Source organism: Emydura macquarii, unplaced genomic scaffold (genome assembly GCF_026122565.2).
Source record: "Emydura macquarii macquarii isolate MOO-44397 ecotype Brisbane River unplaced genomic scaffold, CSIRO-AGI_Emac_v2 contig_3295, whole genome shotgun sequence".
Classification (NCBI taxonomy): Eukaryota; Metazoa; Chordata; order Testudines; family Chelidae; genus Emydura; species Emydura macquarii.
Genome location: NW_027133432.1, coordinates 3,684,555 through 3,701,341, shown reverse-complemented (window position 1 = coordinate 3,701,341; position 16,787 = coordinate 3,684,555). Strand labels below are relative to the sequence as shown.

Below are 16,787 nucleotides of genomic sequence, written 5' to 3'. Positions count from 1 at the left end.
GGTTCTTGTATGATATAATGTGCTAAAGCAGGGAAAAATCAAGGAGCATCCCAGCTTGTTCTGGAGATAGCCTAGAAGAGGCGGAAGCCCATGACCAAGAGAGAGTACATTACTTTCCCATTCATCACCTGAGGTACAAGAATGTGTGTGATGGTATAAGCAGTCTTGAATGGTACTTCATCAAGATGCAGTTCAATATCCACAGTCAGTTAATTTTGTTCAGGCAGCCGTCAGCATTTACTAGTAAGTGGTATGTAGTACATTTTGTGAGAGTAATTTAAAATGAAGATCTCACTAAGGCACTCTGCTCTTAAATTTTGCTGAGAAGGAGAGACCACTTTTATTTGTGACTTGTCAGGTGTACGGATTAGCAAAGTGCAAATTGAGGGTCTTTACTGTAATTTCCCTAATTTCACTGCAGGCAGTAAAAAATGTATCTAAAACAATATTCATATATTAGTGTGTTTGTTGACTAGTAACTATTTAGTAAACTTGGAAATTCTGTACCTCAGTTTCTTGCTATTTCCCAACATGTTGAGTCCAAATGCATTCCCTTTCAAAACTCTAAAACTTCCAGTTTTGCTTCGCCTTGCATATGTTTTTAAGTGTTCGCCGCTGGTGCCAACAGTTCCTGGTCGACAACGCAGTGACTGTAATGAGAAAAATCAGTAAAATGTTTGGTTAATGATAATATACATTTATTAAGTTGTAAAATGCTTATATTAATAGCCACTTGGATCCATATTTATACTGCATTTGTACTAGATGTTAAAAATCTTAATGTTCCAGCTAAAACCCAGTCAAAAGTTATTTCCGACATAAATCCTGTCCTTAGTCTTCAAACACAGTTTCCCCAAGCTCTCATAACTCAAACTAAAATTAGAACGTTTCATATAATAGTCTATTCAGAAATCTCATCTAAAGATTTGTCCTGGATAGCTTAATTTCAGGAACTACAAAAAATGAAAAGGGAACATGCCATTTATGCTCAGAAATTTTTACAATTTAAGTGCCCTTAAACTCAGAAATATGTAAAAATTGTAAATATTAGAAAACTATCCTACATTGCCAAGAAGATGTCTTTATGGGATAACATCAGGATTTCTATTATATGTTGTTGGATTCTATATAGCATTTTACTTGCTGAACTTGAATTTGCTGAACTTTGAACTTTGGAAAATACCTTAATCTATGACTACTCCTTTTCATTTAATGTTAAATTTTTTAAATCAATATTAAGCTTTTACATATCAAATAATTAAAAAATATAATAGAGGCTGCTTTATATTACTGGTGTACTGCTACAGCCATATACAGCCTATTCCTCATTATCTGTGGAGTCATCATCCGTGATGCTTTGCTTAAGATTTGCTTAATCTTTCATTTGGTCTAATTCACTGAGCTGCTTCTCTCTGGTGATTTGTTAAGGAGAAAGACAGCCTTTCCTTGCTACTTATACCCACTACTGAAAGTTGAAATATTACGAAACTTCTTTCCAACAAAATATCCCAGCACCTGCCATCAAAATCCCAAAAGAACACAACCACCATTCATTGCTCACCTGCTCCTTCCCCCAGATGCACAAAACTGGAAAATACATTTATGGGGGAAAAGCTGGTGTCAAGAAAGAATGGGAAATTAAATTTAGTCTTTTTGACAAAGGAAAAACAATTTAGTCTATGATTGGTAGTTGTCTAGCGTTAAAAGTAACCATCAATGCTGATAGTTTCAGTGCTCAGAAGAAAGAAAAGAGAGTACTACACAGCAAACCAGTGCCCTGGAATTCAAAATGGCAAAAATAGTAAAGGAATATACTCCAGAGATTTTTGCAGTGTACATCACAGAGAAGCAACATATATACACTGGTTTTCAGGTTTTTTTAACTGAATATAATTACTATACTATGTTTAAAAATAAAATCTTAATATGTGTGTTTTAGTGGATGAATATATAAAAATACCTTCTTTTCTTCACTGGGACTGAAGGACCCATCACTTTCATCTATGCTGAGCAGTTTTGCCTCACTAAAGAGTTGAGGATGGGAGAGAAAAATATGGATATACTATAAAACAGCACAATGCAGCAAAATAAGTCTTAAAACCATACTACAACTCAGAGCCAGACTACACATTCATTTTTTTCATATTTTAAACAGTTTTTTAAACAAACAGACAGACATTCAATGCCTCCAAAATACAATGCTCCTAATGCCCCCCCAAAACTGGAAGCATTACAGTGGTCACTGTAACAAACAAGCAATGTTATGTTAATTTGATCTCCAAACAAATTTAAGTGAACACACAAAGAAAATCTACAAACAAAATAAGGAAATGAGAAAAAATAAAGTTATCAGCAATTTAAAATGTACCATTAACCAAACCTGAATATTTAAAAGGGACCAGCCAAGTTCATAGGATACAGATCTTCTAGGACCTTTCTGCTACATCTCTTTAATTAGATAAAGACCTGAGGGAGATTACAGCAGAATTTCAAAATAAGCCAATGAAGGCTTCCATTTAAATTAAGATTTTTCCTAGAAAGGAAGGAAGAAGAAAGCATCAGGCTCCTAAGGAAAGGACTCCAACAATACATCTATGTAAATAAACTTATAGAAGCATGAATGTGCACATAGGTAGGTTTGGTATGGGTATGAATTGTGCAACCTTTTTCTCCATATTAAAAGCAAGTAGTTAGAATACACTAACATTGATGGCTATCTTCAATTATTGAATCAGGCCTCTCACAAATGTGCTTAATGTGGTATTAAAAGTGGAATAAATATCAACTTCTTTTCAAGAGTTTGCAGTAATTTATTTCTAAACCCAGGAAGGACCTTACCACATGCTCATTACATTTCTTTATTAAACTCACACAAAGAATGTGGTCAAGGTATGCCTTATCAACATCAAAATATTGCCAAGCTACAAAAGAAACTAAGGAGGATTTATAAAAGATAGATATCTTTAGAGCGGCTATTAGGTTAAGAAAGTTATATTTAGTCCAGGTCAAGAAGAACCCTCTCAACTTCAGTCATTAGTGGGGAGGAAAAGGCCTTTGACAGGGTAAGGTGGAACTAAAAATCAACAATGAACATCCTGGGCACAGACCTGCAGTTTTCATTCCCAAGCAACAACTCATATTTTGTAAATGGATACAGTTCTAATACCTTTTCTCTCTAGGAAGGACACAAGACAAAGATGCATTTACCACTTATTTTCCACAGCAATTAAATCACCTGCTCACATATACACAACAGGAAGAAGAAAAAAGTACTGGTGAAGAAAATGCAAATGTAGGTGTTTGTTTTTGACTCACACCAAAAGTTTTCCAATATTTCTGGAAGAAATTGTTACTTTAGGGAAATCTCTAGCTTTTAATGGAACTGTAATAAATCAGAAGTATAACGAATAAATACATCAAATTAACAAAATATTTGAAGTGTGGTCAATAACATGCTTAGGGATGAAGTTTCATGTTGGAACAATTATATGACCTAGATCCAATAAAGAGATAAGGTAGGTGAGGTAATTTTTTTTTTTTTTTTTTAAACTGGACCAACTTCTGTTGTTGGTGAGACAAACTTTCGAGCTACACAGAGCACTTCTTCAGGTCTAGGAATGGTACTCTATCACAGGTAAGTACAAGGTGGAACAGATAGTTTAGCATAAGCAGTTAGCACCTATTTTCATTCACATGAAGTGACTGGTTAACACCCCTTATAGCCATAGAGGAAAAAAGGGGGGAAGGAGTTAGTGAGTTACAGATTGTTATAAGTCATAAATCCAGTGTATTTATTAAAATGGTGATTTTTAGTGTCTAGCACAGTTATGAATTTAAGCTCCCAAACTATGTCTTTTGAAATTGTCGCACAGGTTTCCTTTGAGGATGAGGACTGATAAAGTGATCACTCTGTGTCTGACCTAAGAAAATAATAAAGTTAGATTTTAAATTATTTAGAAAACTAAAGGAAATCTAGCAATAGGAAGGACAGTTACTGTGAAATTGAATATTTTTCAGAGATTTCTCTCCAAAACTTTGTCAATATTTGTAACAAATAAAAATGTATTAGAAAAGCATAACATACTAATAAGTTGTCAGAGAGGATAAACATCATTAGATGAAAGTCGCAATATCATTCAAACAAAAACATGGGTGGTAGGGTTAGACAAAAATAACAGCTTGTGCATGTCAGCCTAAAATAGTTATTGATAAGTAACAAAGATACCCAAAGACTGAATTGAAGTGGAACAGAGACTAGCATGGACTAACATGGACAACTAAAAGTAGCTAAGAAAAAAAGGCAGACTCAAGTCTATATAATCACCCTTGATTCAGTACAACTTTAAAAGTCTGGGGGAACACACAGTAAACATAGGTTTCACCTTCCATATCTCCTAGGATTTCCAGAGAGGGAAATTTAGATTTTATTCTGAGCTCAAAACTAGGGAGGTTTAAGATATGGGATGTAAGAAGTAGGTGGGTCAAAGCTTTTTTTTTTTTTTTGCCTTCGCAAAAAATAAACACAGAAATTAAAAACAAGCTTAACAACCTTCAATCACTGTTTTATCTGCATTCGCAGACTTGCATTCTATGTAGTTTAGGGTTCTAAAAGCAGCTATGTATATAAACTGCACATAAATCTTGAACTTTTAGCTATGGGGAAAGCAGAAACAAAGATGGTTTTTATAAAAATTTGAACACAATGGATCCTACATACAGCTATACCTTTATAAAAAATAGACTATATGCAAAAAACTGAAGAGGAATAGGAAAAAATATAATTACAATACTCAATAGCTTCTATATATTATACAAAAGAGAAGAAAACTTAGTAGTTATGAATCAGTAGCATCACCTGTGAAAAAGTCACCTTACACCTTTGGAGATTTTTGTTTACATCACTTATCCAAATAAAAGTTGAGTCCTGTAGCCGTATTTTTTCATATATAATACTTAAATTGCTGTCTATTAGAGTTATTTTGTGGGAAAGTTCAACCATTTAAACTTTTATGGTTTAAAATAGAGAACAGATTCACTATGAAAACATGTGCTACCCAATGACTCTTTAGAGATTTTACTGGGACTAGTACTACATACAAGTCTCATTCCACGCTGATAAGTCATCTTTTGGAGCCAGCCAGAGGTTAACAGGAAATTATTGGAAGAAAAAACACCTCCTACTTTTACAAGCTGGTGTATCATCTTCATTTTTCAAGAGGAGTAAAATGCACAACTAGAGAGCCAGCATAAAAAAACCCCAAACAATACTTCACACTAAAATAAATTAAACTATTAAAACTGACAATTAAAAAAAGTGTTAAGTAGCTCAGTAAGGAAATTGGTTAAGAAAGATTTCAACAAAAATAAAACAAAAGAGTAACCTTTTAATGAGGCTTTTCTAAATTTCTGACAAAGCTACATTTCGACCAGGGAACCTTAATGCTTGCCATTCAATGTACATGCTATTTCTAATAACTTAACATACTATGTGTGTGATAAGCGTGCATACCATGGGCAAGGGAAGACGGGGAACAGTGTTTTCTTGTATTTGCTCCTCTCATAGAGTCTTCTGCTTTGTAATATCTTTTTTTTGTCCTTCCACACAATTTTGCTACTATTGATACAAGAGCCCTGTCTCACACTACTGGAACAGTATTCTTGGGTCTCTCAATCCAAGTGATTCTGCATCTATTTTCAAGCATCTTCCCCCTTTGCTTCATAATTGTTTCTCATTTTTCCTTCCGATGCTTTCTTTTTTTATAATTTTAAAATTTTCACCTTGTAACTATTCAAACTGTAAAGCATTTTAGAACATTGTCTGTATTTTAAATACTTAATTGGATTTTGTGTCTATGGCTTTGTTTCAAGAAAGAAATGTCATATAATGCTTTTACAAAATCTCTAGCACAGCCTACTATTGTAACCAAGGATGGCAACAATCTATCTGCTTCTCCACTATCTTCTTCCATATTCATGGATTAACAAAAAACTTAACAACTATTGCTCCTGGGTCTACACAGATTAAATACCTGTTGAGGATATTATGGATATTTGTAGCTCTATAGTTAAATTTGGCACTTAAAATAAGAATTCAAATCTCTGATTGCTAGATATAAAAATACAATAGCATCTTCAAAATTACAGCATTTTTAAAAATTAACTAAAAACTAACAGGTTTAATTCTAAATTCTCTGAAATGCAGAGAGGGAGTCCTTTAAGAAATTTAGCAAGCTACGGTCTACTTTTTTGACCTCATGAAATGATTTTAATAAAAAATACAGACTGAGTTTTTCCACACAAAGTTAAAACTCACTGAAATTTTGTGCATTGGGCACATTTGGGGAGGGGAAAAAAAGGAATGAATGATCATATTTATTAATTATCAGATTTTGCTGTTTACTTCAATGAAAGCTTATTAATCAGCAAAGCTGGCAACAATCTCCTTCAAAACAATCTCCATGAAAACTACCCTCTTCCAAATGACCATCATCTCCTTTTGGCCTCAATGTGACGCCTTTCCAAAAAATGCCTCCATTCACCTACTCCTCACCGTGTTGCTCTCCCCTTACATCATAGAGGATTATCATCTTGCTGAAGGAAGTTTAGCTTCAATCCCTTTGGGAGCAATAGGAAGAGGTGCCCGTTTGAAAGAGAACAATTCTTCATGAGTTTCTCCAGAGCAGAAGATATTTTAAAAATTAAAAAAAAACAAGGTTACTTACCAGTAACTGTTGTTCTTCGAGATGTGTTGCTCATATTCATTCCATTAAAGGTGTGTGCGCGCCCTGTGCACAGATTCCTGTAACTTTTTTCCCTTAGCTAGCCCCGTAGGGTCGGCTCAGGTGCCCCCTGGAATGCCGCGCTCATGCTGCGGTATACAGGGCGCTGCCAACCCCACAGGCCCTCAGTCCCTTCTTTCTGCCAACTCCGACAGTGGGGACTGAGGGTGGGTGTGGAATGGATATGAGCAACACATCTCGAAGAACAACAGTTACTGGTAAGTAACCTTGTTTTCTCTCTTCAAGTGATTGCTCATATCCATTCCATTATAGGTGATTAAATAGCCATACCTTGGAGGTGGATAGGAGTCAGCGTTGAGCCGCCCTTGCCAGCACGGCTCTGCCGAAGCCTGCATCCTCTCTCACCTGTTGTACGATGCCATAGTGGGACGTGAAGGTGTAGAGCGACGACCAGGTCGCTGGTCTGCAGATGTCCTGCAGGGGCACCCTTCCCAGGAAGGCCACAGATGAGGCCTGGGCTCTGGTTGAGTGCGCCATCACAGCTCCTGGAAGTGGCACCTTCGCCCGCTCGTGGCAGGTCCTGATACAGGTGGTGATCCAGGTGGAGATGCGCTGGGTGGAGACAGGTGAGCCCTTCATCCGGTCCGCCACTGCCACGAACAGCTGTGTTGACTTCCAGAACGGCCTGGTCCGGTCGATGTAGTAGGCCAGGGCTCGTCTGACGTCCAAGGAGCGCCATCTCCGCTCCTCCTCCGAACTGTGCAGTTTAGGAAAAAACACAGGGAGGAAGATATCCTGGTTATAATGAAACTGAGACACCACCTTAGGCAGGAAAGCCGGGTGGGGTCTCAGTTGGACCTTATCTTTGTAGAAGACCATGTAGGGGGCTCCGAGGTGAAAGTTTTTAACTCGGAGACCCTCCTAGCTGATGTAATGGCCACCTTCCAAGAGAGGATGAGCAGCGGGCATGTAGCCATGGGCTCGAAGGGGCGGGGGGGTCCTATCAACATGGTGAGGACCAGGTTCAAATCCCAGGGAGGCACTGGGTCACAGACCTGTGGGTATAGTCTCTCCACCCCCTTGAGGAACCTAACTGACATGCGATCGTCCTTTCATTGGCTGGTGGAAGGCCGAAATAGCCACCAAGTGCACCTTCAGGGAGGCCAGTGCTAGACCCTGGAGCTTTAGATGGAGCAGGTACTCCAAAATCACCTGTATGGGTGAACCACTCGGTGGAATACCCCGGGATTCTGCCCAACAGGTAAAACGCTTCCACTTGGCCCAGTACACCACCTGAGTCTCCATGCCGTCAGGTGGAGGTAGGCCAGGTACGGGTGCAGCAGGCAACCCTAGTCCTGGGAGAGCAGGTCATGGCGTCTCAGGAGTGGGAGCGGCGGATCGATGGACAGGTCGAGCAGCATGCTGTACCAGTGCTGCCGCGGCAAAGCTGGCGCAATCAGTATCATGTTCGCTCTGTCCCTCTTGATTTTGGACCTTGGGTAGGAGCAGGATGGGGGGAAAACGCATACGTGAGGGTCCCCGTCCAGTCTAGAAGGAATGCGTCGGAGAGGGAGCCTGGCTCGCGACCTCAGAGCGAGCAGAACTTTGGGCACTTCCTGTTCTAGGACGACGCGAACAAGTCCAGTTGGGGAGTTCCCCACTTCCGGAAGATTGAATTACCACCTCCTGGTGTAGTGACCAATCATGGCAGGGTAAGAACGACCTGCTGAGGCGGTCCACCTTGTCGTTCCGGACCCCGGGGAGGTGAGAGGCAGAGACGTGGAAGTCGTGCCTCACAGCGAAGTCCCACAGTCGCATAGCCTCCTGGCATAAAGCCAAGGAGCGCGCTCCCCCCGCCTGTTCATATAGAACATGGCTGCCGTATTGTCCGTGAGGATGTGAATCATCTTGCCCTTCAGGAACCTGAGGAATACCTTGCAGGCCAGGCGGACTGCCCTCAGCTACCTGACATTGATATGGAGGGCTCTTTCGTCCGGTGACCAGAGCCACTGGGTGCTCAAGCGCTTGCTGATGTGGGCCCCCCATCCCACATCTGAGGCGTCTATTATGAGAGTCACTGAGGAAGCCAAGCCTCTGAAGGGGACCCCCTCCAGAACCTCTCCAGGGCTCCTCCACCAGTCTAGGGAGGACAGTACCTGGGTGGGAACTGTGACCACCCTGTTCAATGGATGTCTGGCTGGTACGTACACTGAGGCCAACCACCCTTGGAGAGGCCTGAGTTTGAGGCGAGCCAGCCTCACTACATATGTGCACGCCGCCATATGTCCCAACAGCTGAAGGCAGTGCATGGCTGTCGTCGTGGGGGACCTGTGTAATTCTGTAATTATGGCGGCCATGATCTCGAACTGAGGCCGTGGGAGAAAGGCTCTGGCCTGGGTGGCATCTAGGGTGGCCCCTATGAAATCTATGCGTTCCACCGGGGTAAGCGTGGACTTCTGCTCGTTGATGAGCAGCCCCAGTCTGGTGCATGTCGCGCAGGTGAGTGTTAGGCTGTTCCTCACATGAGCCCTGGTCCTGCCCCGAATCAGCCAGTCGTCCAGGTATGGGAAGATCTGGACTCCTTTGCGGCGGAGATAGGCCGCTACCACGGCCATACACTTCGTAAAGACCCTGGGGCTGACGAAAGACCAAATGGCAGGGCCGAGAATTGGTAGTGGCAGCCAGCTACCACAAACCTGAGGAACCTTCTGTGACCGGGGAGAATAGAGATATGGAAATATGCATCCTTGAGGTCGAGGGCAGCATACCAGTCTCCTGGATCTAGGGTGGGAATGATGGAGGCTAGGGAAACCATGTGAAACCTGATGCGTCTGATGAACCTGTTCAGACGACGGAGGTCTAATATGGGCCTCAGGCCCCCCTTGGCCTTGGGGATTAGGAAGTAACGCGAGTAAAATCCCCTCCCCCGTTCCTGTGGAGGAACTTCTTCTATTGCTCCAAATGACAGAAGGGAGTTGACCTCCTGTACGAGCAGCTGCTCATGAGCCGGGTCCCTGAAGAGGGACTGGATACGGGGAGAGTCCGGGGGGAAGGCTGTAAGCTGAAGGGCGTAGCCCCTGAGGACTACGCCAAGGACCCAGCAGTTTGAGGTGATGGTTTCCCATTCGGCATAATAGGGCCGAAGCCTGTGGGCAAAGGGCTGGGAGAGATCCAGGGGCAATGAAGGAGTGCCACCCTCGTGCACACTGTCAAAACCGTTTATTTCCATTGTTGCCCCTACTTGGGCCTTTCTGGGGCCCCGCCGAGGACCCCTGGCGGTCACGGCGATTGGGCACCCTGAAGCGATCCCGACCCCTCCTGGGTTGAGCGGGTCTGGGGCCTGGCCTGGGAGGCGGCGGTGGTTGCCTCTAGGCCTGAGGCCGAGATTGACGTCTCGCAGCCTGCGGGGTATAGAGCCCTAGGACATAAGGGTGGCCCGCGAATCTTTTAGGGCATGGAGCTTCTCATCTGTCTTATGAAAGAAGAGTCCCTCCCCCTCAAACGGAAGGTCCTGTATTGCTTGCTGGACCTCCTGGGATAATCCTGAAGATGCAGCCAGGAGCAGCAGCGCATGATGATGGCCAAAGCCATCACCCTGCTGGCAGCATCTGACGCATCGCTGGCTGATTGTAATGCCGCGTTCACCACTGCTGCTCCTTCCTGGGTCACAGTGACAAAGTCCGCGGCCTGATCTGGGGGCAGCCCCGACTGGAACCTCTGCAGCGAGGACCACAAGTTGAGATTGTACCTCACCAGGAGCACCTGGTGGTTGGCAACACGTAGCTGCAGTGCCGCGGTGGAGTAAACCTTACGGCCAGAAAGGTCCAGCTTCTTGCTGTCCTTATATTTTGGGGTGCTGCCCTGGCCACCCTGTCGGTCACGCTGTTGACAGCATCAACAACCAGTGTACTCGGGGCAGGGTGGGTATACAAGAATTCAAAACCCTCTTTGGGGACGTAGTATTTCCTTTCCGTGGCCTTGGAGGTAGGGGCCATGGAAGAGAGGGTCTGCCAGAGGGCCTTGGCGAGTTTCATGACCCTCTCGTGCACTGGGAGGGCGACACGCAATGGCCCCACGAAGCCAGATGAGCCAAAGAGAGGGTCTTCCTCCTCGGACATCTCTTTGAGGTCCATGTTGAGATTATCCGCCACCCGCTTTAGCAGGTCCTAGTAGGCCCTGAATTCAAAGAGGGGGGCCTTACGGTCCCTAGCCACCGCCTCATCTGGGGAGGAGGAGGAAGACTGCGGAGGGACCCCGTGGAGGGACCCTCCTCGGGGTCTGAACCCTCATCAGAGGGATGACCCTGGTCCGGTTGGGCCGGAGACGAGGGTGCTGGCTGGGCCATCGAAAAGTGTATGGACGCAGTGTCCTGGCCCATCTGGGTACCCCACGGCCCCCAGTATGGCCACTGCCAGGGGCCTTGGGGCCACGCCGTTGTCTGCATCGGTGCTTGCAGAGGTTGGCATACTTGGGATCCGGAGCCACTAGACTGTCGTTTGCGGCCCCGGGTAGCTGAGCGGCCCCTAGTTGACGATGAGGAGCGCTGGTGCCGATGTTGTCGGGGGGGGATGAGCTGCTGGAGGAGTGGGATGTAGAACTCCCCCTGCACCTCGATCTTTTGCGGTGACGTTTCCCACCTCGGGAGTGGGAGCAGTGCCACCTATATCTCCTCCAGACGGAGTGAGAGCGTAGCCTACTCCGCGGTGACGAGGCAGGCAGTGCAGCGACCTTCACCCGCGTCAGAGACGGTGACCACTCCAGGCTATGCACCGGAGTTGGGGATTGGTGCCGAGCGAGGCTCCATACTGAGGCATCGGAGTTAGAGCTATGATCCCTGTGCGAGGCGGAACTGGATCAGCGTCGCCTTGCGTGTTTGCCTCTCGACCGCCCTCGGTGTCGAGCTCGACGACTCAGAGTCGGAGCTAGGAGAGGAGCCCGCACTCTCGACCCTCCTTGACCGTCTGGAGGGAGACCTCGACTCCTGTCTCCTCCACCCACTGAGGCAACCCATTGCAGGTTTATCCTGAGACGCCGGTCCCGGAACCCTCGGCCGAGGGGGGGACAGAGGCGTGGGCAGGCCCATAAGGGCGCATGCAGCCGCGAAAGCCTCCAGAGTCAATGGCCCTTGCAGAGACGCTTCCCCACCCCGAGGAGATGGGGGAGGCTCCCTGCGAGGAGATGCCAGTACCGGAATAACCTTCACAGCACGTGGCTCAGGCATCTCCTGAGTCGCTCCCTGCTGTACCGGTCGCAGGGAGGAGTCCATGTGTGCAGCCTCGGGCCGCATCTTCTTCTTTGGCACCAGTGGCTTTGGTGCCAGTGCTGTTGGGGCGCTCCGCACCGAGGAGACGCTCGGTGCCGTCGGTGATCTCAATGGCTCGGAGTCCAGCCGGAGCACGGAGTCCATCAGGATAGCCTTCAGTCGGGCAGCCCGCTCTTTTTGGGTGCGTGGCTTGAAGGCTTTGCAGATTTTACATTTCTCTCATTTGTGCTGCTCTCCGAGGCATTGGAGGCAGCGATCCTGAGGATCACTCACGGAGAAAACTTTAGCACACATGGTGCAGGCTTTGAAGCCAGTGGAGCCAGGCATGGCTCTAATGTAGCCCCGAAGGGCACTTGTTTGCTATCTACTAATGAGTTGTAAACTATCACAATCAACTAACAAAGAAAAACCACTAGAATGCTAAGGAAGGCTATTTGCGATATGCAAGAGGCAGACATTCCAGCAACCGTCACAGGCAGAAAGAAGGAACTGAGGGCCCACGGGGTCGGCAGCGCCCTATACACCGCGGCATGAGCGCAGCACTCCATGGGGCGCCTGAGCCGACCCTACGGGGCTAGCTAAGGGAAAAAAGTTCTGGGAATCTGTGCACCGGGCGTGCGCACACCTATAATGGAATGGATATGAGCAATCACTCGAAGAGAGAAGGACTATTATTCCTAAATATTTCTTTGTAAAAGCTTCCCTATCCACCATATACACTCAACACAGATTTACATATCTTCAAATAATTAGAAATATCTTGAGAATATTCTCTCTGGATTTCTCATTTACTGTTCATGTATGAACTTTTTAATACTTTTTGGAAACCAAGAAATTTCAAAAAGTTACATTAAAGTTGAGAAAACATATCAGTAATTTAGGGTAAAATGTATGATGAAGATGGGATAATTATTGTAAAAATAAGTATTACAAACCAAACATATAAAGGTAATGGAAATGCACAGCTTGGGAACAAAGAAATTCTACTGTGTTTAACAACATGGGTTTGGGGCAGAGAATATAATTTTTAAGAAATCAGTTTAATCTAATCTGAGACTACAAACAGTCAAATGCTTTAATCATAATCATATGGTTACTGCAGAGTGACACTACAGGGCAGCGTTACGGTTGTTTGGGTGTCCTAACTATACATTTCTTCTTTACCTTAACATGTCTGGATTTCATTTAAATATAACCTTTAACTCTGAATTTCCTGAATTTTTATTGCTTGTTTGGGGATAATTAGAACATCTTTGCCAATTATTTTACCCTAAATTACTAGAATGCATCTTAACTCCATTTTAGTATATGTTTTTGTCTAGGAATAATTAAGAATGACAAGTTCTTCCAAAATAATTTTTTCTTAAATTAGTATTTAATTATTGAAAAAGAAAGTTAAGGATCTAATTTTCTACTCACACTATTATATACTACGATTTATTAATAATTTACAAAAAATAGGTTTCTATAATTAAGCATTATTTTACTTACAATAAATACAGAGAAAATATCCTTTTACAAACTGTAAAAGTAAATATCCTTACTCTTTCTCTGCATCTCCTTCACTTTCTTCTGCACGATCAAAGCTCCAATTATTTTTATAACCTCCATCTCTCTTGGATTGTGATCTATCCAAAGCTGAAATGAGAACAAGATAAGTCTTAATTTCAAGCCAGGTCACTAACCAATACAAACTAGAAGGGCAAAGTACTCTATCCCTGATATTTAGGTGATATAAACATTCAAGTATCATTTGACAATATAAGGTTAATGACTGCAGCACTGACATTTTTAGAATGTACACAACTACATAGACATCTTTTAGCATGTTGATTAAACTAGTATAATGCTTTTTCACTTTGAATCTCACATTCCAGTGTTTCCGTAAATAGCTGCATACATTTGACACCACACATTATTAAAAGACTGCTAACTGAGGCAGCAAAAGACAACTGCATACTTATAACTGGACTAATCAGCCATTTTGTTGACAACATTTGCACTGTCAAAGTTGTCCTTTGATAAACAATGTATACCAAGCTTGGGTCCGTCTCCCTGCATTTTTATTCATTGTTAGTCCGAATCTCGACCATGCACAGATACACTCCATTTATTTTTCCAGTTCAACTTTTTAAATCAACTATTCCTTTATTTAAATAATCAGTTAGGTAAACAATCAGTTAGAGAAAACCTGCTAGAAGCAATGGTCAAAATGTATAAAATTGTACGTGTAGTAGCTGATGATAACCTATAATGAGAATGATACCTGAACTCTCCTGAGGAACTAGAAACAAGGATATAATTTAAGTGTGTACTCAGAGTCAGACTATAAGGTCAGAAGGGACTATTATGATCATCTAGTCTGACCTCCTGCACAATGCAGGCCACAGAACTTCACCCACCCCACTCCTGTAATAGACTCCTAACCTAAGACTTATTGAAGTCCTCAAATAATAATTTAAAGACTTCAAGGTACAGAGAATCCAAATTTCCTACAATATAGGTAGAAAACCTATTGTATTGTAGAATTTTGGGTTGATAACTTTAGACCCTCTCATTCAAAGGGAGTGTTTCAGAAGAGTCACCTCTGGACATTTTTCACCCAAATATTCCACTGACCTACAAGTAAAATGCCATGACAGCAAGCAAGGCAGTTCTACATAAAAACAACAACCATACAAAAAGTAGATTGGGCTAATCTTCACAAACCGGCATGCAAGAGCAAATTGCTATCACGTGCCTCAGAGAGGCCTGTTGCAGGCTGGAGGGACATTCAACTGAAAAGGTGATTCAGTATTCCCACCACAACCGTTCTTCAGTGATGCCCCCAAGAGAAAAAAGGGATGACTTAGGCTGTATCTACAACCACAAGTGCTACAGTGGGACAACTGCAGGTACACATTGCTACAGCAATGAAAGAGACTTTTCTTTCATTGTAGTAAATCCACTCCCTTGAGAGGCAGTAGCTAGAGGCAGGTCTACACTAGAACCGCTACATCGGTGCAGCTGTGCTGCTATAGCACGTCTGGTGAAGACACTGTATGCCAACGGGAGAGCTCTCCCCCATCAACATAACTACTCCACCTCTGTGAGAGGCAGAAGCTGTGTCAGGAGAAGAGTGTCTCCTGATGACAGAGCCAGTGTGGACAGTGCTTAGGTCACTATAATTTATGTCACTCAGGGGAGTGAAAAAGACTGCACACTCCAGAGCGACACAAGTTAGATTGACTTAAGCGGTAGCATAGACCTGTCCTAGGTCAACAAAGAATTCTTTTGGTCAACCTAGTGATGTCTATATCAGGGCTTATGCCAGCTTAACTGTCTCTGGGGTCTACAGCAACGCAGCTAGATGTAGACCAAGCCTTATTTCTTTTTTCACACCCCAACCGACAACCTTAATAACTGTTTTGTCTCTGTGGTCTCCTAAGCTATCAGATGTTAGCCTACAATTCCAACGTTCTTCAAGTGGACCTCTTCAAGACAAGTCTATGGAAGTTTTGAACACACAGCAAATCAGTCAGTTGAAATATCAGTCCTGAAAAAGCTACTAGAAAAATCTACTTTAAAGTAGACTTTCTGTTTTGTTGTTTTTGTTTTGTTTGGCTATATATGCATGTCTGCATGCTCACCATGGCTTTGCTGTTAAACACAAACACAAAACAAAACAAAAACCCTACAAAGCTGAAGATATGTATAATTCTCTCTCACCTGTTTATGAGAGTTTAATTAAGGGGGCGTGGGAATTCCTCAACAGGACCTACTTGTTCTTAATTCTTAAAAGGTCTTCCTTACTCTATATAAGATTAAGCCTGTTGCAGTCTCCTTGGTAAAGAGCAGAGTTATATCAGCTGAGGGAGAACTCCTGCCAAATACAGACAGGAGGATAAAATCATTATTCAGGGCTTGTTTATACTACAAAGTTAAGTCGACATAAGTCAGCTTACATCAACCTAACTATGGAGGTGTACACACTGCAATGCACCTCCCACTGATTTAACTCTCTTGCTACACCGACATAATGAAACCATTTTGCCGAAAGGCATAGCACTTAGGGCAGTGGCTGTCAATCTATTTACCATTGTGGGCAACATATGCAACTCTCTTTGTGTTACCGGGTCACAGCCATACAATATATATACTACCTGTATGGCCCTGAGGATGTCACACAGGCTGCAGTTGTGTGTGATTGGACTGCAAGCAGCTTGCGGGTTGAAAACCACTGGCTCAGGGCAATGTAGTTACAGGGACAGTGTCAACATAGACACTGTGTCACTTATGTCATCTTAAGTGGCTTCCAGTAGGTATCCCACAATGCCCATCACGACCACTCTGGTCTCCAGTTAGAACTCCGCTGCCCTACAGCCAGGTACATAGGCATGCACACCTCCCTTTTTAAAGGCCCAGGAATGTTTTTAATTACTCTTCCTGTTTGAGCAGCATGGAAAGCTCACATAGCACCTGCCCAACTGACCATGCTGGATCCTCACATCAAACGCACTCCTGCCTGGAGTACACCAGAGGCGAAGGATCTGCTGGGTCTGTGAGAAGAGGAAGCTGTGCAGTCACAGTTCCATTCCAGCCACGGGAACTTTGGTACCTACAGGAAGATTGCTCATGGCATGAAGGAGAAGGGGTACAATATGGACAAGCAGCAGCACCATGAAAAGATCAAGGAGCTGGAGGCAGGCGTACTAGAAGACAAGGAGGGTACACTGGAGGTGGTGAAGCACTAGAATGGGTTACTTAGGGAGGTGGTGGTATCTCCATCTTTAGTGATTTTTAAG

At 43.6% G+C, this 16,787-nt stretch overlaps 1 protein-coding gene across 14 annotated transcripts in view; it reads right to left on the bottom strand.

Annotated features, from left to right (window-relative positions):
- SENP6 (SUMO specific peptidase 6) overlaps positions 1 to 16,787 on the bottom strand; it is a 145,967-nt gene that overhangs the window by 103,489 nt on the left and 25,691 nt on the right. For 13 of the 14 annotated variants that reach the window (XR_010917109.1, XM_067532686.1, XM_067532691.1 and 10 more), the window contains exons 2-4: positions 13,548 to 13,641; positions 1,961 to 2,024; positions 508 to 650 (exon numbers count right to left, since the gene is read on the bottom strand). Coding sequence is in view for 13 of the 14 variants with exons in the window: in XM_067532686.1 (XP_067388787.1) it covers positions 508 to 650; positions 1,961 to 2,024; positions 13,548 to 13,641 (301 nt within the window). In the remaining variant the exon portion in view is untranslated. The remainder of the gene's footprint in view (positions 1 to 507; positions 651 to 1,960; positions 2,025 to 13,547; positions 13,642 to 16,787) is intronic. The other variant, XM_067532695.1, reaches the window with a different exon arrangement.